This window comes from Bombus bifarius, unplaced genomic scaffold (assembly GCF_011952205.1).
Source record: "Bombus bifarius isolate JDL3187 unplaced genomic scaffold, Bbif_JDL3187 scf7180000008214, whole genome shotgun sequence".
NCBI lineage: Eukaryota > Metazoa > Arthropoda > Insecta > Hymenoptera > Apidae > Bombus > Bombus bifarius.
In genome coordinates this window covers 378,357-405,652 of record NW_022884517.1, presented here as the reverse complement: position 1 = coordinate 405,652, position 27,296 = coordinate 378,357, and the positions used below count along the sequence as shown (strand labels likewise).

At 37.4% G+C, this 27,296-nt stretch overlaps 1 protein-coding gene across 3 annotated transcripts in view; it reads right to left on the bottom strand.

Moving 5' to 3' along the window:
• Positions 1 to 27,296, bottom strand: part of LOC117211017 (lachesin-like) — a 263,425-nt gene that overhangs the window by 181,891 nt on the left and 54,238 nt on the right. For all 3 annotated transcript variants that reach the window (XM_033454571.1, XM_033454569.1, XM_033454570.1), the window contains one exon: positions 9,809 to 9,933. In XM_033454571.1, the coding sequence (XP_033310462.1) occupies positions 9,809 to 9,933 (125 nt within the window). The remainder of the gene's footprint in view (positions 1 to 9,808; positions 9,934 to 27,296) is intronic.

Here is a 27,296-nt window from a genome sequence, read left to right as displayed (position 1 = left end):
AATAAAGCTTTTAACAATGGAATTCTAAATCGATGCATTTCATTCTTTATGGATTTATGTAACAAAATTGATTCGCAGAATCACTTCAATATTTACTGTTACGATTTCAAAACGTTGATTACCTCAATTTTATTTGACTATGAATTTGGTCTTGAACTTAAGAAAATTTAAGACCCCAATCTGAGTATGGAACGATTGGTGAGAAATTTCTCCGCGTACTTTATATTCACTGATGGTAATAAAATTTCATGTTCTAATCATGTCGGTTCTGCTTGCTCCTGCCCTGATCTAAATATTTATTCAATAAAGAGTTTGGGCCTCAGTGTTTACAGCTGAATGTGTTGCTCTAAATAATGCTCTTGATATTGCGTTAAATAACATTAATCATAACTGTCTTATCCCTTCTTGGTTTCTCTTAGTGCCCTACAAAGTTTATGATCTACCAAATTTTATATCAAAACTAACATCTATATTCTAAATATAAATAAGAAATACAATTAATTTATTCATGACAATTTGAATAATTATTTCATTAAATTCTTCTGGGTTCCGCCACACTTGAAGATCTGGAGTAATCAGGTTGATGGTTTAACTAAAGGCGCTACCGTCCCCAGCTCTATAGACATTCCAAGAATTCTTTTTACTGCATTCTTCTACCGGAATTATTCAAGAAAAGAGCTTTTTTGCATACAGCTAATATAATCAAAAAACAAGGGATGTGTAAAGGTAAATTTTACTTTCAATATTTCTTCAGCAATAATCGAACACCGTGGAATGGACATAAGAAATTGTCTCGCCAAGTTATTGTAACTATAAATAGAGGTAGAGCAAATCACTGTCAGATATCCGCTTGTCTCGCTCACGTCGGTATTATTAACAACTTCAAATACAGATGTAATCTTGAAAATGGAATTCTCAACCACGTGTTATGGCAATGTAATCTATATAATATTCAAAGAGTGAAATTAATATACAATTTTCTTAAGATAAATTTCCAACTGCTGTTAAACGTCGCAACATGAGTAGCTATTCCAAACGTCACAGCGTGTCTTCACATTTTGACTTTCATAAATAGTTGTAATTTGCGTATTTAGAAGAAACCAAAAATAAATAAAAGTAAAGAAGGAAGTTGGTAATTTTATTGTATATTTTCATTTGTAAAGGTCGATCTTTGTTTTCCAGTTGTATCGTTATGTAATATTTTATAATTTCGTAAAATGTACAATTATAATACATCTGTATCCGAGATTTTTAGTAAAAAGAAAAGGAATTTTCATTCATAACCGTTTCTACTAATCGATATATAATCTTAGTAATCGATTCTGCTAGCATTCGCAAATATGTATTTACAATATTGTAATAATGTATAGTAGTATTTCTGTGGTGGAAATTTCGACATTCTTTCGTGAAACGTATTCACCCATTGCGTTATTTTCGCTCCGAAAATACTTCATATTCCTCAGTAAAAATCGTTATTATTGATCAATCGTCCATATTTGCGTCGTAACGATGTGAACCGACCATGAAAGGATCCGACGTCGACGCCGCGTTTCGTCGAACAACAAATTCCATTACCATCGAATGTTTGGCTCGAAACAAGAAAAATACAGCGCGTTTCTTTCACGCCCTTTCATTTCGTTCACTACAATCTATCCGGTCCAGCATTTTTGACGGCATATACAAAATCGAAAATTTATTTTTATTTAATCGTTTGCCCGGCCGATCGAACACTTATCGTTCGACGTTTTCGACGGAAAAACGTCGACTGGGTTGAATTTGGAACCAGCGTTCACTCCCGCTCCCGTATACCGTCGGTACAATCTGTTTCGTCGAGGCGAAACATGATTCAATGTATACCAGCGAAAATCGCGAAATAATAATTCGACATGAATTCGAGCGCAAAGAAACGTTTCGATTTGTGCGCTGCTGACCAATCGTTCACGAATAACGTTTCCCGACCGGTTTTAATACAACGCCACGGTTTTGATCGTATCGGAATAATTTTTGTTTCGTCTTTTGCTTCGAAGTGACTTTGGAGACTATCGACAATCGTTACACGTGCATATCCTTTCTTTTAGATTTCAGTTTTCTATTTGAAATAAATTTTTTTAATGGTTTAAGGGAATAAGTACTTTGAAATAGTAAATCCAGACTAATTAGGAAATTGAGATACATTTAGTAGATTATACAGCTATTTTAAATAACATAAATTAATGTGTAATATATTCCATTCAATATATAACTATAGTAATACGTAATTTGTACGACATGAACTTATTAATAACTAAATATGCTTGATACTAGAAATAGCTGTTATTACGGATTTTTGTTTGAAGAAGATTAAAAGCACCAATATTGTGCTGTGCTGTCCGCATCGTATCACAGATGACGTAAAATGTTTTTAAAATATTGTCCTATCTTGAAAATTATTTTTGGAAATATCGTTCATAGTAACTCTGTCATTAAGAATAGTGCAATAAAAATATTCTTTTATAATGTAAAGTAACTTATTGTCTGTATATAATTATATTTCATATATAAAATAAATTGTTAGGCTTCAAAGTTATTCTTCACTATTCCGTTATTTCTAAATGCAGGAAATTATTTATAACGCCTTAATTCAAATTAAATGCGCGTCACAGAATTCAAAGCAAAATTAGTATAATGCTAAAAGCATTAGTACATGTTTGTATCGTTGACAATTCGTATCACGACAAATCATTGATAATGCTTTTGACTCGTGTTTGCAACATTGTGCAGCATACTAAAAGATTACAGTAAAGCGGGAATTAAATTGATCGCGCAAATTGGCAACTTTTATACCAGAACCATTTACGTTCAGCGATACGCGAAAGAAAATATTGCAACTTACGACGCTTTTAAAATGATTACGCCAACGGATAGAAACAAAAAGAGGAACACGCAGAATAACAGCGTTCCGAAGGAAGTGTATGAACTCTGACTGTGGCAATTTATGAGTTTAAGGCGAAAATATCAGAAAATAAAAAGGGTCCAAGCCACGCGAGGCGAAGCTGTCTAACAGATACAAATACTTGAGTACCGTCTTTTACGACAATCTCAACACTCTTTTTCTGTCTGTTTTTGATATTGATGAAATTACATTTTTGTTCTAAAGGTAATACTATAATACTTCATGTTGGGAGCAAGGGTTTCGTTTTTATCGCAAAAAAATAAACATTTACATGAATAAAAATAAAATGGGTCGAGTATTGGAAGAATGTTGTTGTAGAAAAGCTACATAAAAATTCTTACGTGTACCTATGTCAAACTAAAAAATTCAAATCATTAAATTATTCCGCGCCATTTCATATTCGTTTCTAGGTTATACTTTTTAATAATCCGGTACCAAATATCTTCCGCCAAATCTTTTTTGAAAACCGACAAAAAGCTGTCCAAAAATACCTTTAGAGGTCTATTTCTGATAAAAGTGTGTCTTAATGAAAGAAATATTTAATATTAACTTAATTTTATGAGTATGCTATAGTCAATCAACTATTTGGCCCTTTAATGTTAAAGCGAAATTTCTATTCCTAGTTAAACTTCCTAAAATAAACCAACCAGCTCAAATACCTGCTAAATACAAGATCTATAAATCTCGTCTAAAGAATCTTCCTGAGTCCACTCGAAATCTTCTTAATCGGCCAATTTCTTGCACGAGATCGATCCATGTTCTCCGACAGATGATCCACGCGAATGCAAATTAAATGTAAATTTCAGTCGATCGACCATCCTCGCGTTTTCTACTTTTTTCCAATTGGAATACGTAACTATTCACGAACGTTCTTGCATGAAATAATATAATATTTAAGAAATTATCATCGATAAATCCCTAATCACAAATTCTTGAAAATCGTCCTAAACATGATTAGGGAATAACGCGGTCTAGTCACTCGATAATACATCATTCGTCAAACTCTCTAACGAGAACATCGAAAGTGTTCTTTCTCAGATGATTACGTGCATCCAATTAGAAAGTGTCTACTCTCATGATTGCGCCACGTTTCCTTCGTTGTCCTATCTAGCTCTCCCTTGCCCCTAGAATCTCACGATTCGAACTACATAAGCTCTACTTACCCTCGCAGCCATAGTGTTGGCTTTGGTTTGGGGTTTGGTCGCGCCAAGCCGCGTGTTTGCGGTTTTGCTGTCGGTGCTTCGGAGTAGTCCTCCGCTATATACGTGTGTACACTACTGTACACTCACGGACCATACTCTGTGTCCTGGCGACAGGTTTGAGCAAAGCCCGCGGAACGATCGATATAACGATAGATAGATATCCTGATGCTAACTCATTGGTTCAACTTTACGAAGAAAAACACGAATCAGAGCTTGAATACTGGGTTCTTTCATTGTAACGTAATCCGAATAGGAGCAATTGATAGGGGAATTAGTTTAGTAGGATAAGATTTAGAGCTTTAGAGAGAGCACTATCCAAGATTTGGATTCTATTGTTTGCGGAACAATCCGATGTCCTTTGACTATTCGTTGAAATATTTGAAAAGAGCCGAAAAATGAAAGTAAAGCGTTTTAAAGATATTTCGAAATCATTACAAAGAAGAATTTTTTCACGAAAAACAAGTATTTCTATGGTCTAATAAATCTTTGTAATCCAACTAAATTTAAATAAAATATTTCTATTTGTAACGCGTCAAACAGAAAAATATATTTTCCACTAGTTTAGTTCGAACAACACTCATTTCCATCACTGTCTGTAGCAGTCAGTCCGTTCGACTTTCACGCAGGGTAACATCTTAATAATACAACCTGCCACCCCTCCAGTTCATTACCCATTCCTGTAGAAAGGCAGAAGGAAATCGTGGATAACGAACCTCTTGGAAGTTGACGGCGACGATGCCGGTCTGTCTGCCAAGGATCAATTGAAAAATCATTCAGGCTAGTTAATTGGGGAATAATCTGAATAGAACTTAATACAGGCGGAAGAAGAATCGTCTCGCGATGAAAAATTCTGAGGAGTCGCTCGTTTTACTACAGATGAAGCGCTGGGATAAATAAATAACAAAATGGTAGTGAAGTTTATGCTAGGTATCGCTCATGGTACATTGCGTTAAAAAATATTTTCTTTTCTTTTTGCGGGGGGAAATTGCAAGACTATTGCAAGTTTATGAATAGTACTTGAAGAATTTTATCGTTCACTAAAAATGATTTCGAGCGGGTGCAATATCGTCGAAATGAAAATTTTTTCTATTGCTCGTTACTACTATCTTTAAAATTTGGATATATTTTTAACATCCCATTATCGCTGTATAAACAGCGGCAATAGAATAAAATCACGTTTATCTTACACTTTTACAAATTATTTCACACAATAAATTCCACATGAATTATTTGAATATTCCAAGAATTTTATTTGTCACTCCCTTTTTATCATTACGCGTTCCATTATTCATTTTAATATAAATTCCTTACAATATTAATTTTTTAACCAAAATATATCCACTGAAATTAGTTTTCAGTTATTAACACTTAAAATTCCTTCCATGCTCTTTTAGCAAGTTTTACGTATTATTAAAATAGAAAAAATTAAAAGGTGCGGAACACCCGAACAATAAAAGCCGCGAGTAATATTTTATAAAATGTAATGTATGTTATATCAGAAGAGATATCCACGAGTCGTCAATTTCTATGTCTCCAGCTTGTCATGGACAATTTTCTTTCATAATCGTAAAATGAAGGAGCGGACGGAAAGATCATCCTGAGTCAGGATCGAAATATACATTTTCTTATCAGGCATCTCTTCCTCGTCCTATTTCCGTAGAAAGGTCGATCGTTCCGGCCAATCTACCCACGTTACGAGGTCCAGCATCGCATGTAGGCCGTGACCAGTATCGCAAAATAATATCATTAAATCGAGAGATCCCCGGTTAGATGAAGCCTTGATACGCGTCGTGAGCAACTTCGATAACGATCTTGTACAAGCAACCTGAAATTTTTGTCTTCGTAATGTCATGTATCGATTTTTCCCTCAGATAAATATTTAAAGAATTCTAGTTTGCTTGACTTTCAGTTGATATATGGTTCTCCTAATTACATAAAGCTTTGTATCTATCCATAACGCGAAAATAAAATTCATGTTGTTCTTGGAACTTATTTCTTGGTCATTTTTACGCAAGAATTATTAACGTAGGGGAATATTTGCGTAAAGATCTTTTAATACCTTTGATTATAACATTTCTGAGGAATTTGTAAATTGAGATTAGCGAATTTTGTTCTTGAAAATATTCATCATCATTCCATCTAACGTGGGACTGAAACACCTGATGATTTTCGTTAACAAGCTATCATTTGATTGTCGTTTCTACGATGAATAAGCATAGACGTAACTAACTAGTATAATTAACCATAGCCAATTAGAAAAAAGAAGAAAAACAAGAAAAGAAGTAAAACATTTTCGAATTACATTCATACGAATATCTTACATCGCAGAAGCCAATAAATATAAGGGGAAATTCCTCGGCAATCGACTCTTCTCACTGTCTCTGTATTGACGGCGCAGCGGAACAGCGACAGAGGAATTTTAATACCTTCTTTTCGTGGTACTTTTCTTGTACGATGTAGATATATTCTACTGACAGATGCCTTTTTAGTTATGATTTTCACCACAGACCCATCCGCACAAACGAATAAACGGCCACAGATTCACATAATGCGAATATTTCTACAGCGAATCCTAAGCATTATTGACGCCATTTGTGATGTCGAACTAGCCCGATCGAACCGTAAAAGAAATTGAGCTTTTCTTGCATCCAGCTTATATTTCTCGAGGCGCGTTAACTTATTCGCGCCGTTGCTGGTTCGTATAACATTCGATGTTCCATTTATGTAAAATTTGTGGTCAAGAGCAAAAGGGTCAAATATTAAATTTTTTAACAATACGTCTTTTGAAAAGTGAAACATTATACTAGAAATAAGGAAAATATATACCATGAATTATATTCCACCATGTGGTTATAGCACTAAACGACGATTCAAGGATTTATAAAACGATCGAGGTTAAGGAAAAAGACTAGGGACTGCGAATCATGAAAATAGCAGCCTGTTCCCTATTCACCATATAACATGTCGAAAATTCGCGTCGGTGTAGTTGTAAAATCGATCTAACAACGAATAAACTTATAAATGTGACCACGATATCGGATCACGTCGGCAACGATACCGAGGCAATCCCGGATGCGACGAGTGGCGAGCCGGATGATCGTAAGGTAATCGCTTGGTCTCGCTTCGAGGGTGCGAGCTGACCGGTTTAAGTGCGTGTATAGCGATGTCACTTCCAGCGGTGATTTTCCATGAAACGCCGAAGGCCAATCAGATAACATTGTATGAAAGAACCACCGCTAGGATTCTTTTGGTGTCTCTTCACCATAGAGTCTCACCATCATATTTCAAATTATCCGGTTTGGAAAATGAAGTATTTTATTTAAGGCGACAACAAAATTTTTGTAACAAAATTTGATTCTTTTTCCTTCGATGTAATTGCGTTACGCTACTTAATGAATAGTAAACCGACTAAACATTGGAGTGGAAAGATTCATCCAGGTTAGAGGATACGATTTGGTCGATCTAAGCGGGTGTTTAGCGGTGTCGATCCCTAGGCGACGTTCCCACAGAATACTAAGGGCCGCTAGGGGTCGCTATACGACTCGTAAGAAGGGTTGCCCGCTAGAAGCAACTTGTATAACGAGGTATAGAATCACTTCACGCCCTCTGATCGTTGACAAACCGTCGCCGTCTTTATAGTGCTATTAGATGTTCTCAGGATCCTATCAAAAGGATTAAATGTAATCACCCTTAAAGGGGGATTTCTCTTTAGATTATTTTTACGAGTCTTATGTAATTTTACGAGTCTAAAAGAGTCGAATTTAGATAAACGTCTCTCATATTTTTAAGCGTGGACGATATAATTAAAGTTGGCTATTGGAGGAAAAAGATCATCGATATAGGTACATTCGTTGATTTAATTCGATACCTTCGAGTAATTTACATTTGCTTTTTCTATCCACGTGGATTAATTATAGAACGAACGTAACCTCTTTATTTTTAATATTATGTTTTCTATACTTAACAAAGGTTGTTGGTTTACGATCTGACGAACTTTAATTAAAATGCACAAAGTTTGACTTCTCTTGCTCATTAGTGACTGAAGATGAGGATATTTTCATAACCGCATCTTCGAGACCAACAAATACACGGAGAACACGGAGAAACGTTACGAGTTCTTGAATTGACGAACTAATTTCAACTAATTAATCTCGAGATAAGGTATTGTAATTAAATATTCCATGAAATAAATTCCATCTTATAATATACTAGTTTTCGTGAATTTGTAAATTTTCCAAATTGCAATTCCATAAGCCAGAAGAAGTATTAGCGATTTGCCTCGTTTCAGTAATCGATTTCCACGTATCCTGCTTCTTCGCTCTGAACGTGCATGTAAAATTAAAGTTTCGAAGATTCACGTAGTACTAAAGAAAAGTCACCGCGTCCTAAACGCATCGAAGGATCCTATCGAACGGATTCCGAATTTAAGATTCGAGAAACGGCAAGAAGACGACGACACGACGACCCTTACGCGACGTACGAGTTGGCGATAGTCCAGAAGATGCCAATTCAATCTTCCTCCCTACTGCGGATGGAAAATTTCAGGTGGCCGACGAACTTCGTCGTCCGTTTCCTCTTCTATGCCCCCTTCTAGCCACTGCAGTCCTTTGAGTATGTTTCTTCCTTCTTTTCAACAACTCGTTTCTAAGCATCTGCCTTGGCATTTCTTAACAATCATACTCGCGAATAACACTGGTGTCGAGTGCAGCTATATACTTCCTTTTTCAATTTATTCAGCTCTTGGTAGTTAATTATATCCTTCGAATCGTATAAAAAGTTGCTGGGCAGTCGAATCTTTGTTGAATTGTACGATGTAAGAGATCTTTACGAGTATCGAGTTGAGATTTATGCATTATCTAATAGTATATGTGTTTATATTTTAAGTTTAATTTTTACAATGTGTTAATTTAACGCCAAGATAAGATTAAATTTCTTATAAATTCTTGAATTTTTGGGGAACAGCTTTCAATACGCAGCATCGCGTCATTAAAACATTCCTTGTCCTTGATATAATTAATTCAAGATACCAAACACTTCTCGATATATACGGTAACTGATATCTCTAGCGAAACTCGTTGCCTAAATATCCTTTTTCATCGCGTAAACATTCGTAAACATTCGGACTAAAAACGCCCGCTGAGAAAGCAATTAATTTATTCACGTGCAGGATATGAGTGCACCGAATGAGAAAATTATTCAAGAACACCTTCTTCCTACCACCAGGATACGCGCGTATATCTCGGCTCGTTCACGAAGCTTCCCAGCGTTTCACGTAGAGCGCGCTTCGATTTTAACGAGCTCCTTCATTGATGAATCGCGTTCATCAAAGCTCCGCACGATTTCAGCTCGATCTCGTGATCTAACGACGCCACGTAATCAGCGTCGAGCTAACGGAGAACTTCCGAGGCGCCTGCTGCCACTTACTTAGCATACATCGCGACGCTCGTCGCGTCCGACGGGCTAACGCGTTTCTCATCTCAAAACACGCGGATCTTCCTTGCTACGATTGCGAACGTGCCGCCGCCCTCCAGAAACTTCGCCCTGCACATTTGTTAGACGTCGCACGTTTATTGGCTCGTGCTTTGTACGAAATATTCCAAGTAGAAGGAAATTTCGCGAAGTAAGTTTTAAGGCGCGCTATAGCAAATTTGTAGAAATGAATACGTTTATTTACCTTGTATGGCCCCAAGTCCTTGACACTGCAGGCTAATTTTACAGTACGTCCTGCTGGCACTGTGATATTTCCTATTTCATCAATGAACTCAGGATCCGGTACGCTGGTAACTGAAACAACTGTAACTGAAACAAAATAAAACGACTGTTAACATAATGTTGATGCAGGCTTGAATATTTAATTAAAAGAAGTTTTCTGCTTTAGATAAAATTGTCAGCCGCAAATCTATTAATTCGTACATCTAACAAGACAACTCCAAACTCGGCCTATGATCGCAGAAGGGAGAAACTTCTTTCTTTTCGACGGAGGTCCGCGAGTGACTAGTATTTCCTACGAAGGTTGGATTGCACAGAAAGAGGAGAGATCGATCGATCGGAGAAGAGAGGCAATGTCTACGTGGATGTGTGGATGCGCTTTGAGTTATAGGAGGCTGCCGCTCGGACTGACAGCCTAGTTATTGAATACAAAATGCAATTTTTCAAGTCTGCCGCGCGGTACATCTACTCACAGCCAGTCTTGAAAAGTAACAGACCGTCCTTCTCGCGAGGAACTGATCGAATCCTCGCCACGATTTCCAGATACACTCGTCTCGTCCAACCGGTACCAGCGATCCATCCTGAAATTCGCGATCGCGTCTTCTTCGTTGAATAGCATTATTTCATGGAGTACGTTCTATGGGAGAAAGAACGAACAAGAATACGAACTGATGCTACGTGGTCGAAACGAGTTTCGATGTTGAAAGATAATGACGTTATTCAAGGCATGGAATGGTTTCAAATTCGAAAGGAGAAGAAGAAGAGATGTTTCCTCCATTTATTTCTAATAGAGTAGTTAAAAGGAAATTTTTAAAGAAAGAGATTAGAGTAAACATTAATGGTAAGTTACTGTGCGGAGGACCTTTCTGAAAAGTATAAAATGATTGTGGGGGAATTTTAAAACAATGGAAACAGTGACGTAAAATTTATTTAAAAATTCATTCTGAAATCTGACCTAGTTTTCATACATTGAAATTTAACACGTGGCAAGTTTCAAAATTTCTTCGTTAATAAATGCTGTATGAAGTCAATAAAAATCAATAAATCCTCTCTAAGAAACATCAAGATTCGCTTAGAATTTCTTGTGAATTCCTGCAGAAGATACTCGATAAACAAGAAGGCCGATTTGCGAAATACACTTACCGATTCTTTAACATCTAAGCGCGCCGTTCAAACGTTATTATGAATTACACTCTGGAATACGAAATATCGATCTATGAAAGGGGTGGCGGAGACGTAGATACGAATGGCTAGGCAAGAGGCAAACGGAACCAGCAAAAATGAGAAAGATTGTTACCTCTGAAGAAACCCGCCATTCCAAAGAATTTCCTACAGTGAGAGAACGCTAGTTTCGAGAGTTCGAACGCGATTCCTCTAACGATCTGTACAGTTGCATCTGTATTCCTCTACCCTTCGCGTTTACCTTAAACTCTGTCCCAAACCTCAGAAGCAAATCCTCTTGCTGTGTCAAGACATCGAACGAAGATTTACTCCACGTGTCTTATGCACGTCTCATTTCTCTAACTTTGTGTCCCCTTTTTTGATACGTCGAACGTTAATGTTTAAACGAGTTAACGATGCGGATTTTTCAAGTTAGGTTTGAGTTTGAGAAGCAGTGAGATATATATATAGCTATATAATTGTAACTTTTGTAACTTAGGTTTAACTCAAACTATATAAAGTTCTTAATCGTATACTGTAGGTAGTCGTATCAATAAATTGGCATCCACGCTAAATTAAAATTTAAAGAAGATTGGATAACTGTAAAACATTTGAGTACAACGGTATTATACAAATTACAAAATAGAATATACTGAAAATAGCACAATTAAATCATGTATTATACATTCCATACAACTCACCGACAAACCAAGAACCACGATCTCACAGAATTCTTCCGACGCTCTGCTGTAAGAATCCGTTCCCTGTCCGGAGCACAAAGCGTTACGATACTTGTTTACAACGGCGTCCATAAAAATAAATGCAGAACAGCGTGGTCGTCCACGCAGAGAAGCCACGTTCCGGGTTCTCATGTAGCCTAGATTTACATGCGCGTATACACGAGCAAATAAATGGAACGGAAAGAAAATGGAGAAACACGAGGGGAGGAAAAGGTGAGTTCTAAAGGTAACTCCAAGTGACTGCCGCTTGCCAACCGTGCAGGACCTGCGCTACTAGGAAATTCTCTTTGGGCCACTGCCATCGACTTCGCTATGTACCGGGCCAAAGGAGCCATCGCTCGTGTACCTCTGCACGCGTGTACCTTCGTCTGAGACTGTATTTTCAACTTCCCTACCTTCGACGTAGCACGTGCTTCTCGCGGCCAGGCTCATCCTGATCTTCACAGTTCATAACGACTGCAAACTTCAAAGAAATCAAAGATTCATATCGAACGGAGGTTAAATGGCTGCTCCAGCAGAACAGGCTTCATTAAGAATAGAAATTGCCTTGAATTTTTATGGAATACGAGCGTAGTTTTACGTTGGTAAGTATTCTTCGTTCGTTGTTAACAAGATAATATTGTTCTCGTTTGACAATAGCAGAATGTGTCTGGTACTCTTTATTTTTATATATTTCCAATTTTCGCGTAGAATAATATGACAAGTAGAAATCAATAGACAAACATTATCAAAGGAATGAAGCGTGGCCATATAGCTACGAAGCTCCAAGTACTTTTTACGCGCTTCTAATTAAATCTACTTGCAGTACGCATTATTATATACCAATAATTAGCGCGCGCGAGAGGAAAGGAGTAAGAGAGAGAAAGAGTGAGAAAGCGTCTTTGCTTTGATTAGTTACCATGAAACTATTTGTTATAATGCAATCGAAAATTGATAAAGCGAACGATTCTAATTATTGAAGAAACTTATGATTCTATCTTCGCTCTTTTACGTGAAATATAAATTATGGCACTTATTAATTTAATCTTTAGAATGACTTAACCACGTAACGATCGAAAATTATTAACTCATAAAATTTTACTAGAAAAAAACTTACACTTTCTCCGACTGCGAACCAAGCAGTCTCTTTTCACGCGATTCCATCAACAACCAATAATTGACCTACCAATTAGATGTCAATCAGCAAATTTCTGAAAATACATAAAAAACGAAAAGGAGAAGAAGCAAAACGAAGAAGTCGAGGTCAAATAGAAGATTACGAGCGCGATCATTACAGTTTGGAAAAAAAGATAAAGAATAAAAAGAGAAGGAAAGTGTGATTCAAGCAAGAATCTCGTCATACTTAGCAGAGAAAGCCTTAGGGGAGATCGCGAAGTATTAATTACGGGTAAAAGTAGTCCGACACGAGCCGTAGCTTCTATCACGGGATAATTAAAATACGATGCCTGAGTATCGGCTGTCGTTCGAATTAACGAGCGCCAAGAGAGCGGTCAAAGCGACCGAAAGAAGGGTGCTCAGCGAAAGAAGTGGCTTCTTCGAGACCACGATCCGTCAGAAATCGTAAAGAGCTCCGAAGATCCGAAACGTGACGCGTTTCGCGCCAATAGCCAACGCCTTCCGTTAATTGGAGCAGCCTTGAGCGGACGAAAGTGAAAAATATAAAAGATCGAGAAACACGACAGCTTTCACGACCAATATACAAACATTTACATACACCTAGATGTGCATGTATGTCTGTGATATTTTGAGCATGTCAACTTCCACGAAACGTGCTTAGCTGATTAAAGTTTGAGAGATTCCTTCATTACATGGCTCGAGTGGTTTTGTGAATTTTAATTAATACATACGCGAGGCGACCGCACGTATCATGAGAGAAAAATCGCTCTCGAACTAGCTATCTGACTTCTAGAAGATTATTAATTACGTAACGCAGCAGAAAACCACTTCTGTCGTTCTGATGGAACTGGTGATTAGAGAATGCTTCTCGAGAGTAGCAAAATTGCGGAATGTCTTCAACCTGTGTTTCTTTCGTTGAGATGTTATTTCAAGAGAGTTATTATTGCTGGAGGCCGATGGCACAATTTAATTGTCATATCTGAATTAGAGGTGACGTGGAAAGGAATATTAAATCACCATACAAATATAAGTAATAGCGTACATCGAACACCGCTTGTAAATTTTTTTAATTTTGGTATCTTGAGCAATGTGCTGAATTTTAATACAATTACAACAAATTAAGTTTGCTTTTAAACTCTACCTCTTTTGCGTTCGAAATTTATGACAAATTATAAATAAGAGAAACTGTCAGAATTGTGGCAAAAGTTTCCCTAATTTGAGTGACCGATCTGTAGTTTCGCTACATCTGGCTGTTTCGAAATTAAATTGTTTCATTTGAATATAAAAATTCTTTGCTTAAATTTCAAAATCACTTATTGATTATTAAAATGGTGTATAAAGTTAAATATATAGGATTATAATATAAGATAGATAAGGTTATATAATATGATGTTGAAAACTGCCAATGGTATACTGACATATCCTTATTGACCAGAGTGCATTTACGTCATTGCTCCCTTTATTCCCTTTATTAATTTTATTCTATAGTTATATATATACGTCGGGTTCACATTATGATTAAGGATAGGGGCGTGAAGCGAATTTTCATTTGGATTAGACATTGTTGTTATGCAATAGAGAAAATATTTACTAGTGCAAATATGATTATTACAGAATTTGACAAATAACCGTGGTAATTAGATATTCGAGATACTAATGACAATGATCTTACGTTCAATAACGAATCCGCGGTCAGCGGGATAACCAAATGCGCTTTCTTCCAAAGTCCAAGTTGTACTCAACTTGCTTGTCTACGGTACAAGTATTACTGAACTAACTCTTTGTTAAAACGTAAAATATCCACCAAGCGTAAAGACGCTATGTATCTCGCTAATGCGACCTCACGAGAGAATGACTTTCTGTCGCGATGATACTGCAGAGGAGAACTATGATGGGATGTATCTAAGGACACGAGATCATCGGATTCATCGAGGAAAACCTTCGTTCGGAAAGTGAGGGAAATAGACGTTCCTGTTAATTGGTTAATTCCTATGTTGGTGGTTAAAGAAGGATGCTAACCGCCTTTGAGAGAAAGTTGCTAGGGGGAAGCGTCGTTCGTGAGAAAAGCAAATTTCCCGTATCTTCCCGTAGTAGGTGGTAGATTTAGGGACTGTTAGGATAAACACTGTTAGTCCGTTTGGAGGACTTTAGTTAACTAAATCCTAAGATTTATAGCGGGTCCTCAGGCTAGCTGAACATGTACTGTGGAGATGCATTGACATCTCCGACAGAAACCGTTGAAATGTTTACTGTCGCGTGCCGCTACAACTATTTCTTGCCTACGGCCTATGCGGTCCGTACGGACAGCGCGCGGCCAGCGCTGACAATCGCTGTGGACGGAGTACTTTTTCGCTAGACTGAACTCTGTTGATTGACTATTCAAAGCACAAATCGTAATAAGTTATAGTAATTCTTTTGCACGAGATTAAATGATTCAAGAGCGTTATTTTTTAATATTAATTATTTATTATAAACATTGAAATTTACAATAAACTAGAATTTGGGTAATAAACTAGAAAACAATAAACTAGGAAACTAAATTTAGTAAATATAACACAAGTTAATAATTCAGTTGTGTGTGAAAAATTTCAAAATAATTATCGATACATAATCCGACATCGCATTTTCTGCATTCGTATCGCGTGTTGCTCCTTCTCTTATTTTTCACACAAACAACACATTTTCTTCTTGATAATTGTGTTGTGCCGGCACGATTAGGGCATTTTGATGGAAAATGGCTATCAATTAAAAGAAATGGTAAATCCTCAGACTTTTTCTTTTCTCCTCCTAGCATGCTTCTACGTTGAAAATATTTTCGTAAAATGTCTCTTATCAACGCTAAATGAAATTCACTAAATTTTTGTTTCGAAGCAGTAGATCTTTGATATAAAATATATGCATTATATATAAGGAATGCATTTATATTTATCTCACACAAACGTAATAGTATTACTTCTGAGGTGTTCGGAAAAATTGACAAACGCATATAGGCGTCCTTAGTCCACACCGATAGCTTTTGCCAGACGCATATATGCGTCCATAGCATTCTAAAGGTTAAGGAGAGCTATAGAATTACTCCATCCCTATGTTCGGTAAAAACGTTCATCCCGTGACCGTGGCTACGTTCAGTGACTGGTTATCGCCTCGAGCCCAAGCTCACTATCACAAATCTCGGGCAATTATAATCGAGTTAAATTATAGAGACTAAAGTATTGGGGGTTTTCTGAAGAATTCCAAAGGGAAGGTCCCGGTGTTCTTTCATCTCCGACACATATATATACACGTTATTCCAGACTTCAAAATAGACAATTAAGTGCTGTAAAACAAGACTGCAAAAAATTCATATTAAAAACGATTTAATTAAAAAAAGAAAATTAAGTCCGATAGGGGAACCGGACTGCCTGGCACGGCGCGATCTGACATGGCCGCATACCGCTCCATTAGGGGTTGTATTGTGCGCGGGGGGGGGGGGCGTCGCTCGCACCGATTCCCGGGCCTCTCGATCGCAGCCGGGATGGTCATCGTGTAGGTTTTAGTTGGTTGGAGTCCGGCACTACCACACCGTTTTCCCCAGAAGCGGCCTGGTGTCTGTGCGGATTTCCTCCACGTTAAAAAAAAAAGATTGTTTTATCTCTATATTTCGTAAGTACATTACCCTAAACAGAATATTCCGGACGAAATTTTTCAAACACAGCGCGCGTTCTCAAATTGTTTATGCAATTCATAAAACGCCTTCAACGACGTGCGCGCGAATTATCAAATAGTGTGCAGGAGCACAATGTACCGTGCGTTACAAGTAGCAGAAAGAAAGATATTTATTTCTCACGGCGTCGCATTCGAGGCTTTTCCAAACGGGATCTGTTGATAGAAAGAATTGTGCAAATATTGTAACAAATGCATGCTGTAACAAATAGCTATATTCTCGTGCGTATCCAGTATGATATAAAACCAATAGCGCGGCGTGAAACAATTTTTGCATTCCCGACCTGACGAAAGAAAGAATGAAGCTCTGTGAAGCCAGCTCGTATATACTCATTCACGTTCGATGTGTTTTTCTAATAATTTTTATACGCTTCGACGATTAATATCTATATTTATATCGCATATGATCATTTTTGGTCGATTACTTATTGCAAAACGAATATGACACTTTTTATGTAACTCTTTAGTTGATGCAATCGTTGATGCATTCTATGACTACACTATCATATTAACCAATTGTAATATGAATTTACCAGCTTTCGCTAAATTTGAGCTTTATTTAGGAAGAGGTGGAGGCACGGTGTGCCAAAAGTTTTTGCTTTGATATTACTGCAAGAAATCGCTGACTTGCCACGTCTGGTTCTATTTAACTTAGATTTATCGCTTACAGGAGGAATAATGTGTATCTTTAAAAATAATTATACCTCACGCAGTTAGTGATAATAGAACGAAGAAACAATTATTTAAAATCTACTTAATCCACACTATAATAATAAGCATTTTTCTTTAATAAATCGTATGCGTTATATTCACTTTATTCTTATATGAAAATCTTACTATTTCAATATGTGTAATCGTATATCTTACAAATCATATTACAAAATAAAATTAAGCTCGAATTACCATGGCGTCGCTATGACGAACAAGTTATCACATTTAACAATTAAATCCTGCCAAGTTCCCAAAATTCAGATTCAAAGGTAAATTCCTACAAAGGCTGTATCGTATTACCTTTGAAACGTTGCTACCAATCCAAAGGAATGTAGTTGTTTTAATTAACAACTTCTTCGCAACAACTTCTCCGACTTCTCCGAACAGGTCGTTGTCAATGAGTTATTATCACGGCATTAAAGAGCTTTCTTGCGTTTTGACAAGCGTTTGTCAAGCGTATAAAGAAGGTAGTAAATCTGAAAAGCTGTTCTCACGTTGTGAATACGACTGACGGTGTGTTCTAACGCATGGAACGGCTGCAACGAAAGTCTATACCGAGTACCGACGACATGCACGACGCGGCGCGGTGCTTTGAACAGAGAGAAGCGTGAAGGAGTAGCAGAAGCAACAGTTTATGTCAATTTTCCGCTCGAAGGAGAGCGGGGTTCGCGACGAGACGGGCCGACTATATCGTGCTCGCTCGTAAGCGTGCGTGCCAACGCACATGTATCCTCCTGAAAATATCGCTGTTACGGAAGCAATAGGCAATCGAGCGTGTGAAATATTTTCACGTGTAAACGTGTCCGCCGTGTGACGGGCAACCTTGTTATTTCAACTTTAGTTATTCAACTTCCTATGGCATCGTTTCTCTCTCTCTCTCTCTTTCTCTCTTTCTCTCTCTCTCTTTCTCTCTTTCTCTCTCTCTTTCTCTCTCTCTCTCTCTCTCTATTTATCTATCTACCTACCTATCTATTTCTCTCTGTCTCTATCTCTCTCACCCCCTCCCTCTCTTTCTGTTTCTATCTTCCTCTCCTTCTCGTTTTTTCGCACTTTCTCTCTCTGCATTATTAATAATCGACTTGTATTTCAATTTTGCCTCGATCTTCGCTAAATACGTACAATTACTGGAATATGAGAAAGATTTTTTGATTGAATTTTGTATTAATTAAGCTTAATACTTAATTAACTAAACTTAATTAAAATTAATATCAAAATCGACTCTATATATTTTAATGAGATTTAGATTCGATTTTAAGACACATCCGAACGTACGTATAACGTCTCAATCCGTTTAACTTCAAATGAAAATTGAATATTTGGCAGATCTAGCCGATGTATTAATCAGTTCTGTCAATAAATATTCTTCGTTATCCAATATAGACAGTCTTTCTTCAAGACATAATTGTAACAACGAATATGTTGACGACACTAAGTGAACTAGTGTCCAGGTCCATACATAGAAAACGGATTAAATTTTTTAAAGAAAAATAAATACCAATAATTTCTTTAAAATTCATTTCTTAAAATAGAAATCGTCTTTTCAAAATATAGACAAACTTTTATGCTACTACTACTAGGAATACTAACAAAATTAATTAATGAATATTTGAAATTAGGAAGGTATACACATAACAGAAACTAATTAAAATAATCTGAACTTCAAGTATAAGTTAAACCGGATCGCTTACCAAAACCAAATGAAGCTTAGGCGGTGCTGGAAACTTAGCTTGTAAAGTTAATTAATGACTAGCTGAAAGACTTCAAAATCTTGTTGCTAGATATTTGTTCGATGTCTGATATTATAGACGCAATGAAACTATTCCCTTGAGAAGAGTTCAATTACTACTTAAAATCTTAAGTATTGGTGCAAATAGATTGACTAATTTTTACCTTTTCTCATCAAAACTGATCTATTTCAACTTTCTAGAAACACTAATATTCCCATTAGCTCGCCTGAAAATCGTTCTTCTGTAAAGTCTCGACACTCTTACTACACATTGATCATCATACAAAATTTCTCGTTGCCCGGATCAAATTTAATTTTCGGACAAAGAGTAACAAAAAGCAAAAAATTAAAAAAATAATGTCGATCGATCTAAGGACTATCTACGGTGCACGCAAATAGAAATCTTTAATTGACAACAAGTAAGGAAAGATGTGGCACCGTAATCGAATATTCTCGTTTTCAGAATTTCATCGCGACCAGATCGCGAGCCGATTCCGATTCGGCTTAAAAGGTGACTAGAGCTGGGATATATCCGGCAATCGTCAGAAATGCATGATCCTTTTTGCATCCGATTATGCGATCGAAAGGAAGAAAAAGGATCGATTGTTTCGTTAGTTTCCCCGGTATTCACGTTTCCGCCAACATCGCGGTAGGAAGTCCGAACGAAATCCGAGATAAGGCGCACATGCACATGCATAGCCTCGCGACTCTCTCAGAGATACGAAAGTTTACTGTGGAAGCGAGCGCGTGTTCAGCATTTGCATATACACGGTGTCCTGGCCAAGGACCCTGCTTCTTTTCTCGCTTTTCTTCCACCGTGGTTTCGCGAGAAACATTTTGCACGCGGCAACTTGCGAAGCTTTAAAGTGTGGATTCGGCTGTGCGAATGAGAACCCTTTTACTTTTCCTAACTTTCGTCTCTTATTTCTTTCCCTTTTTCTTTATTTGGGTTCCCAGATTTTGAAACCGTAGAGTGGAAATCGTACTATATGCCTCGGTTTCTTCCTTGCTTTGTTCGTATTTTATCGTCCTGAGCTGAGATATACCCAATTTAAGCGAATATATTCAGTTGTTTCTCACGTTATTGGAAGTAACAAAAAAGTTAGTTAAAACGTTTTATCGTTCGTAACGAGAACATTAAAAAAAAAGATAATCATACTGGTCGAATTTTTAATATTGTCTGTTCACGTAGCAAACATTAATGAAAACATGTTATTTATGCATGCTACGGTGTATAGAATATTCATGAAGTTATTTATAGAAAAATCCTGATGCACGTAACATGCTCTATTGACGTGAACGTAAACACACGACTTCAATTTTTTATCGTTTAAGAAGGATGTATTCGCACTCGAATGCGGAAAATAATTATTATATCATGAAGGACGAAAATAAATCTGAATTGTGTTTACCTTTGATTTACGTAGGAAGTGTTCGATTCGTATCAAAAATAAAAATAGATAGAGTTTAAAATGAAATATACGTAATAGCGGTGAATACTACCTCTTTTGTATTATTCTGCATTATGTATCATTATTATTATTACTGACAAATTATGAGATATTTTCGTAAAAATATAACAACGCAATTTAATTTGCTCAAACTCTAGAATACAAAATTTGTCTAAGTACTGAGAAGTTACAATTCACACTGTTACATTTGGCACAGTTTCATTTAACACTGCTTCGTCTAACGCTGCTTGAGGCTTGCGAGAGGTAGCCGAATCCAGAAGGAACAGAATTCCAACGATAAAAAATTGTCGTACGAAGAACTTGTCTCTTGATATCAGTGGGACGTATTCCATCATCGAACCCTGATGTTTCATTTGATTTCATCTCAACAAATCCATCGTTGTAACCACCTCGTTTCTTTTTTTAATCGTAAGCTTTACACACACAGACAGACGAGTTCGCATCATTCTCGTACGCGGATTACACTTCGTACGAACACAGATATCGTTTTTATCCAAACGCCGTCGTGCCGTCTGGCCATCTTCACATCCACTTTATCTTGATTCGACTGTGTATTTTCCAACGATGCGTTCTTCCCGACGGCTTTTTCCCCATCCACCGAAAAACTACGTTCTAGGGAATTCGGCGCGAGCGTGCGAATGTACACGTGCACAGGAAAGATTTTCGAGAGCTGAATTTTTCAATGCCAACAACAGCTCAGCTGGCTGGTATGACGAACACGTGAACGGTTTCTCTTGTCGCGTCAATTCGATCTCCAGTAAATGTTTCTTTTTTATCGAACACGCTCGAAATACCAGATAGTATAGATCATCTTGTGATATAAATTTAATATATTGGACAAATGACGATTAGAAACGAAGTCCTATCTGTATTTCATATGATTTAATTGAAATTTAATTTCAATTCTATTTCAGCTTAATTTAATTTTCGAGAATATATTGAAAATGTGCCTCCCTCGGGTTTATAGATATTTTATTATAGCTGATTGAATAATTATGTCAAAACCGTGAAAATAGTTGACGATGGGTGTAAATAATTTAAATTAGAATTCTTGGTGCCGATATCTGTATCAATATTCCATGCGTTATATGTTAAAGTTAAAATACTGAGCGCGCATGAGCCAAAATCGATAAAATGCAAGCTCCATCATTATCGACATCGACCACTTCCGTTCAACTGTCGCGGATTAGACAAAAGCACGGAAGGGTGGCTAAAATAAATTGTAGAAATGCTGATATGTTGAGTCGGCTCAATCGAATCAGAAGCTCGAGGAGCTAAGATCTAACCACGTTCCTCCTTTCAAAGAAAGATGGTCTGACAAATGACAGCGGTCTGTCTATCCTGAGACCAATGAGTCGTCCTTATCAGCTGCTTCTCCGCGCAGCCTCTCGATTTTTCCGGTGGAAACGGCAAAAAAACCGGTCAAGTCTATCTATCGATATCACTTCTCTGCCATGGTGGTAGACTGATGATGGAAAAACAACACCAAGGGTAGATAAACTGTTACCTTTTTGTCACGTGATATCATTGTCCGTGAAGATTAAACGGCCGTAATAAAGAAATAAAAAGCGACCAGCGTTGAATGACGATTAACTATAATCGCCCTATCCTCGTGCGGGTAGAAGCGATTTCGGTGATTATTTGGTTGATAGATCTTTAAATTTAATTGCATACCAATATAACTTTATCGATTGTTTTTACGATAAAAGTATTTATCAAATTAAATATTCGCAACATGAAATCTTCAAAGTTATGAAAAGCAACTACCATGCTGTTTCCAAGAGAAAAATCCAAACTTCTCGAAATCGTGACAAAATCTCGAGCCAAAATACAAGGTTTAAGAAAATATGTTCTACGGTTCAACGGAGACCATCGCCCGAATCGCATTTTCTCGAAATACCCACCCATAATCGCAAAAAGATAAAGAAGCTATCCAACTGCATCGGCCCACCTTGAATACGATGCTTCGTTACCCACACGATATCTTCCCAGCTCGCAGGATCCAATCAGACCTCGAGGATCCAAGAGCAAAAGGAGAAACTAAAAGCGGCGGGAAACTGCAATTCCCGGTTTCATTTGAGGGCTTCCGGAAGCTCCGTGTAACTTCGTGCCCAATAACACTTACATCAATAACCCATCTGCGAGATCTCGTATCCGCGGTACGTATCTGCGAAAAACAGTCGAAAGCATCCCCGTGCTTGTGCCAGGCTTCCCCTTATCTACTTCAAAATCACAGGCATTCCACGTATTAAAGCAGGCCGTTATACTCTTGCCACGATCCTCCACCTGCCCCAACCTCTTTTCTCTCCTTCCTCCTCTTTTTTCTCCAATCTTTTCCCTTCTTTCTCCGGGGCTCGCTCTTATTTCCCACCTTATCGGTTCAGATCTCATAAATTTCACGGAAAACGCGATTAAGCGGCCCCAGGTTGCGCCCGGCTTCCCCTACCTCCGCCTACCACCATCCACCCCCTTTTCCGGCGAACCGCCAACCCCCTTGGCGACCCTTCCAATCTAAGTATTCAAATGAGAGGACTCCACCCCTCCTTCTACCTCGTATAGCTTTTTACAATCGCCCCCTACATTCCCCTTCTTGTTATAACCACCCTCCATCCTTCCCCTCAGGAGACTACTGGTGCCACGTAAAGGTGGAAAGCTGCGAATAGTAAGAAAAGTAGCTGGGACACTTGTATATCTATGTTATGAATGCGTAAAGGACTCGCAAGAATATCTAGCAAAAATGTAAATAACGAAGCAGCGATAATAAAGCCTGGTATTTAAATTTATAGTAGCGATGTTTTCAACAATGGAAGTAGGTTTTTTTTGTCAAAAAGAGATTAGCGATGAGTAACGAAGATAAAAATGAAAACGCAATATATCGTAAAATACCAAGATGACACGGTGCAACAGAATTTCCATCAACTCCTTGAAAACAAAGATCGACGAGAGGCCACGTCTACGATGTACTATTTTCGCAACAAGGGAATTGCGACGAAGAGAGAAACAAAGGACTCGTCCATGAAAAGATGTTCCAGAAAAATATCCTCGACACCGAGGGCAAAACGCGGTATTATTTTACACGCGACAGGAAGAAGCAACGAAACCGAAACGAAAAAGAGCAGAAGTAAAAATGTGAGAGAAAAGCTTAGTAATATCGATAAAATTTCGACAAAGTCTTAAGAGAGACTACTTTTATGTTTGCGAAAGAAATAGGAGAGCAAAAGAGGTCTCGCTGAAAAAATATATCTCGTATCAAAGGAAGAATGAAACTGGATATTAAAACAAAAAGGATATTGGAAGAACGAAACGATTCTATTCCGCGGTGATATCTCCACGATCGCTGGGAACGTTCGAAATAGGTCGTAATTAATATGTCCGGGACGTAACGTAATTGAAACGATGGAGGAAATTGTGAACTTTAATGTAGGCATTACAGAGAAAAGTTGGCTTTCTCGGATTTCGCGCGTGAAAACGCGATATCATTCTCTAATGAGAGCCGGTGTGTTTAAAGATACAACAGAAATAATGAGAAGGGACTTCGATACGAGAAAATCGGGATACATTATGGTAACAAAGGAACGGGGGGAACCCAGGCAAACTGAAAGATTAGTTCGGCTTAATAAAAGACCGGATTTAATTTTCGTCCGATACAATTATAATATCGAGTGCAAGTTTTGTAAAGATGACCAAGCCGGAAAGCAATATTTCACAATTTGAACTTGTAAAAAGCTGCGACCTTCGTGTATTAGGTCTTGTATTATGATACTTTTTTCTTATGAAATTGAAAAAGACGAGAATTTCCTTTTCGTTGAAGTAATAGATAATAAAATCCAAATTAAATTACAGATTCTTATCCGAACAGAATATGTCTGGGACGCCATAAATTGAAACGCAAACGCGTTGAATCGATAAGGAAATAATTTCATTACGAATGCATATGTGTGTAGATAGTAAGTTCAAACGTCACTGTAAATGCTGCTATTGAAATCACTCGCGGTATTGTGGAACGACTAGGTCAGCAGCAGCTTTTCGTACAAAGTATGATGATTATATGTAGGTATGATCGGTATTTCACGATAAAGGAATAATCAGAAAAAATTTCAAAATAATATAAATATAATAATAAGAAGGGATATTTCAACACAGGTCTCTTTTTCTCACATGGCAATTGAAGACTGTCTTCCGTTTTTCATTGGTCGCACAGTCGCACTCCACATACACGCACGCACGCATGCACACACACCCACACACACACAGTCACCGCCGATTTTATTTTAAATTGCATTTCTCGGTTTCAAATTAACTTTTTTGATTTCATCAATCCAGTACCTATTAATTCTTAATTAACGTAGTAATAAATTCGTACTCGAATACGTTCAACAATAACGATCCATAATTGATCAGACAGTAATCCAACACTACGATATAACGTTACATTCGATACAAATAGTTATCTGGAACTTCGGGATTATTTCGCACGTGGTGGGCATACTAAAGTTTCCTTAGAAAATAAATACACTGAACTATACTATAGAGAGTACAATTCGATATTAGCACCAATTTTAATCTACATAATTTTAGCTTGAAATATTTCAACACATGAGCTTTTATCTGTCATAAATTCATCCGAACGTCGCGTCGTTTAAAAATATTTTAATATAACGAGAATTCACAATTTTCTTAATGAATAACAGCATTTATCATATCTCATATCAAAACTTCATACACAAATAATAAAAAAAAATAAAAAATCAGTTCCACAGTCTTCTTCTGAAAATTTTACATCACATTTCTAACATTGTAATAAATCATATTTAACTACAATACGTCGAATCTCGAGAAAACCGAATTCCATCTCATAGTGGTAAATTCATTTGCTTATCTTTAAACGTATGGTAAATTGTGACAGAAAACGTACGCCTCGCTCCGTGATATTATACACAACCAAAATTGCGTTTTTTTCTCTGCTTTCATCGTATAAGGCAGTTATAGCCGCCACTCGTGAAAAAATACGATTCTTTGCTTTGACCGCGATAAAATCGGAAACTACCACCCTACAGATAGAACTGGTAGTCGAACGGAGCGTAATTCAGCAATCTTATCTAAATGAACTTCCGTGTCCTAATATCATGCGTACTTTTAGTAAACGACCGAACGACCTAGCAAACGTTTCTTTCTAGAGGGGAAAATATAATTAAACAAGACGCTAAAAGTCGAAGATTGGGTTACGCTGACTGCTTCTCATCGCGAATTCTCAAGATCTTGGCAGATGTCCATGTTAACACGCTTCTTCGTTATTTGAACGAGATCGTTACCGAGTTAATAAGTATCAAATATATCGACTAATTCGTGACGACTCTTGTTGGTTGTTGGAGTTGAAGTGACTAACATGACTGTGAGTTCTAGTAGTAGAAATAATATATGTTAATGTCTCTGGTGATAATTGAAAATGACAAAGAAATTCACAAATACAAAATGAAGATTCCAAAGTTTAAATATTAGATTCAAAAATTTGAGTCCAAAAAATCAAATTTATCATCACATACTTATAAATGATAAAGACAATAATATACCACTGTTAGACAACGTCATCAACGTTGATTCTAATTTTTCATCTCGCGTCCTCCTAATCGAATAACATTTTATGACAAGCGAATTTTCATGGGAAACGACTTTTATCCAATTTTCCTCTTCGGTTCTCCCTTCATAAATTCCCTCGACGAAATATCTCTTATATTTCGGCGGTTTCCTCCATCTTTTGTTCGCCGACCGAGCACACGCTATTGTCCTGCACGCGGCTCGTGCGTGTTGCTTGTGTTCTCCATGTTTACCAAAGAGTCGAACACAGCACGAAATACCGATTTCAAAACAGCTTTAAACGATTCCATAAAAGTTTTGTGTTTCACTGGATCGTCCCAAGAGGGAAACTGTTTGAAATATTACCCTCAAAAGAGTTCCCAAGTGATTCTTTGAACATTTTTTGTCTTTGTATTCTTCTGCTATTTCTTATTCATTACCGTACATCGTGTGTCAATTCTTTTTCCTTCAGACCCTGTTGTGTCAAAGTAAATTTAGAGATTAAGGAAAGGAAAAAATCTTTATTTCGTCAGTACCATTGCAACGTTCGATGTTTGATACATGCATGTATATTACGTAAAATTTATACAAATTTCTAAAGATAATAATTCACAGATTTTCTATTCCTTGCTCGCTTTAATCACAGAGAGACGTAGAGATAGAACTCTAGTTCTACGACCGCTGTTTATTTCTCTTAAACAGCCCTTCCACGTATTTTGGTACACCTTTTAACCACGTAAACCAGAAAGAATCTGCTCGGCGAAGTCTCGAGCGAGTCTCAGTCAGGATCGTTCTACCATCGCATCGAAGACAACCTCTCCTTGACAAACACAACTACGACACAGTTTGTTCGTCATATTTTCACGGTGTACTAAAATGATACTTCTCCGTCCATCAATCCGTCGTAAAGTAAATCCTGCCGAGAATCACGTATCATGAGACGGATTTATTCCCCAGCGAACGATGGTAGAGGAGAGAGCAAGGTAAGACGGCGAGTGAGTATATCGGATTTACGTACTGCTCTGCTTGCCTTTTGCCCCGTCTTGTTCCATCCCCGTGTTTCCCTCCCTCCAGCCTGTTTACGCTGCAGATGCTGTTTCTTTTCGTCGCCGCTTTAAAATGCGATTTCCGCAAGCCGGCTTGGCTCTCCGTGGCTGACTTGCGGCGCGCATTATTCCCTTATTCTCGTCTCAGGCTCGAGAACTCACCGATTTTTAATTCTTACTCCTCTATTTTTTCCCATAGCTTCGC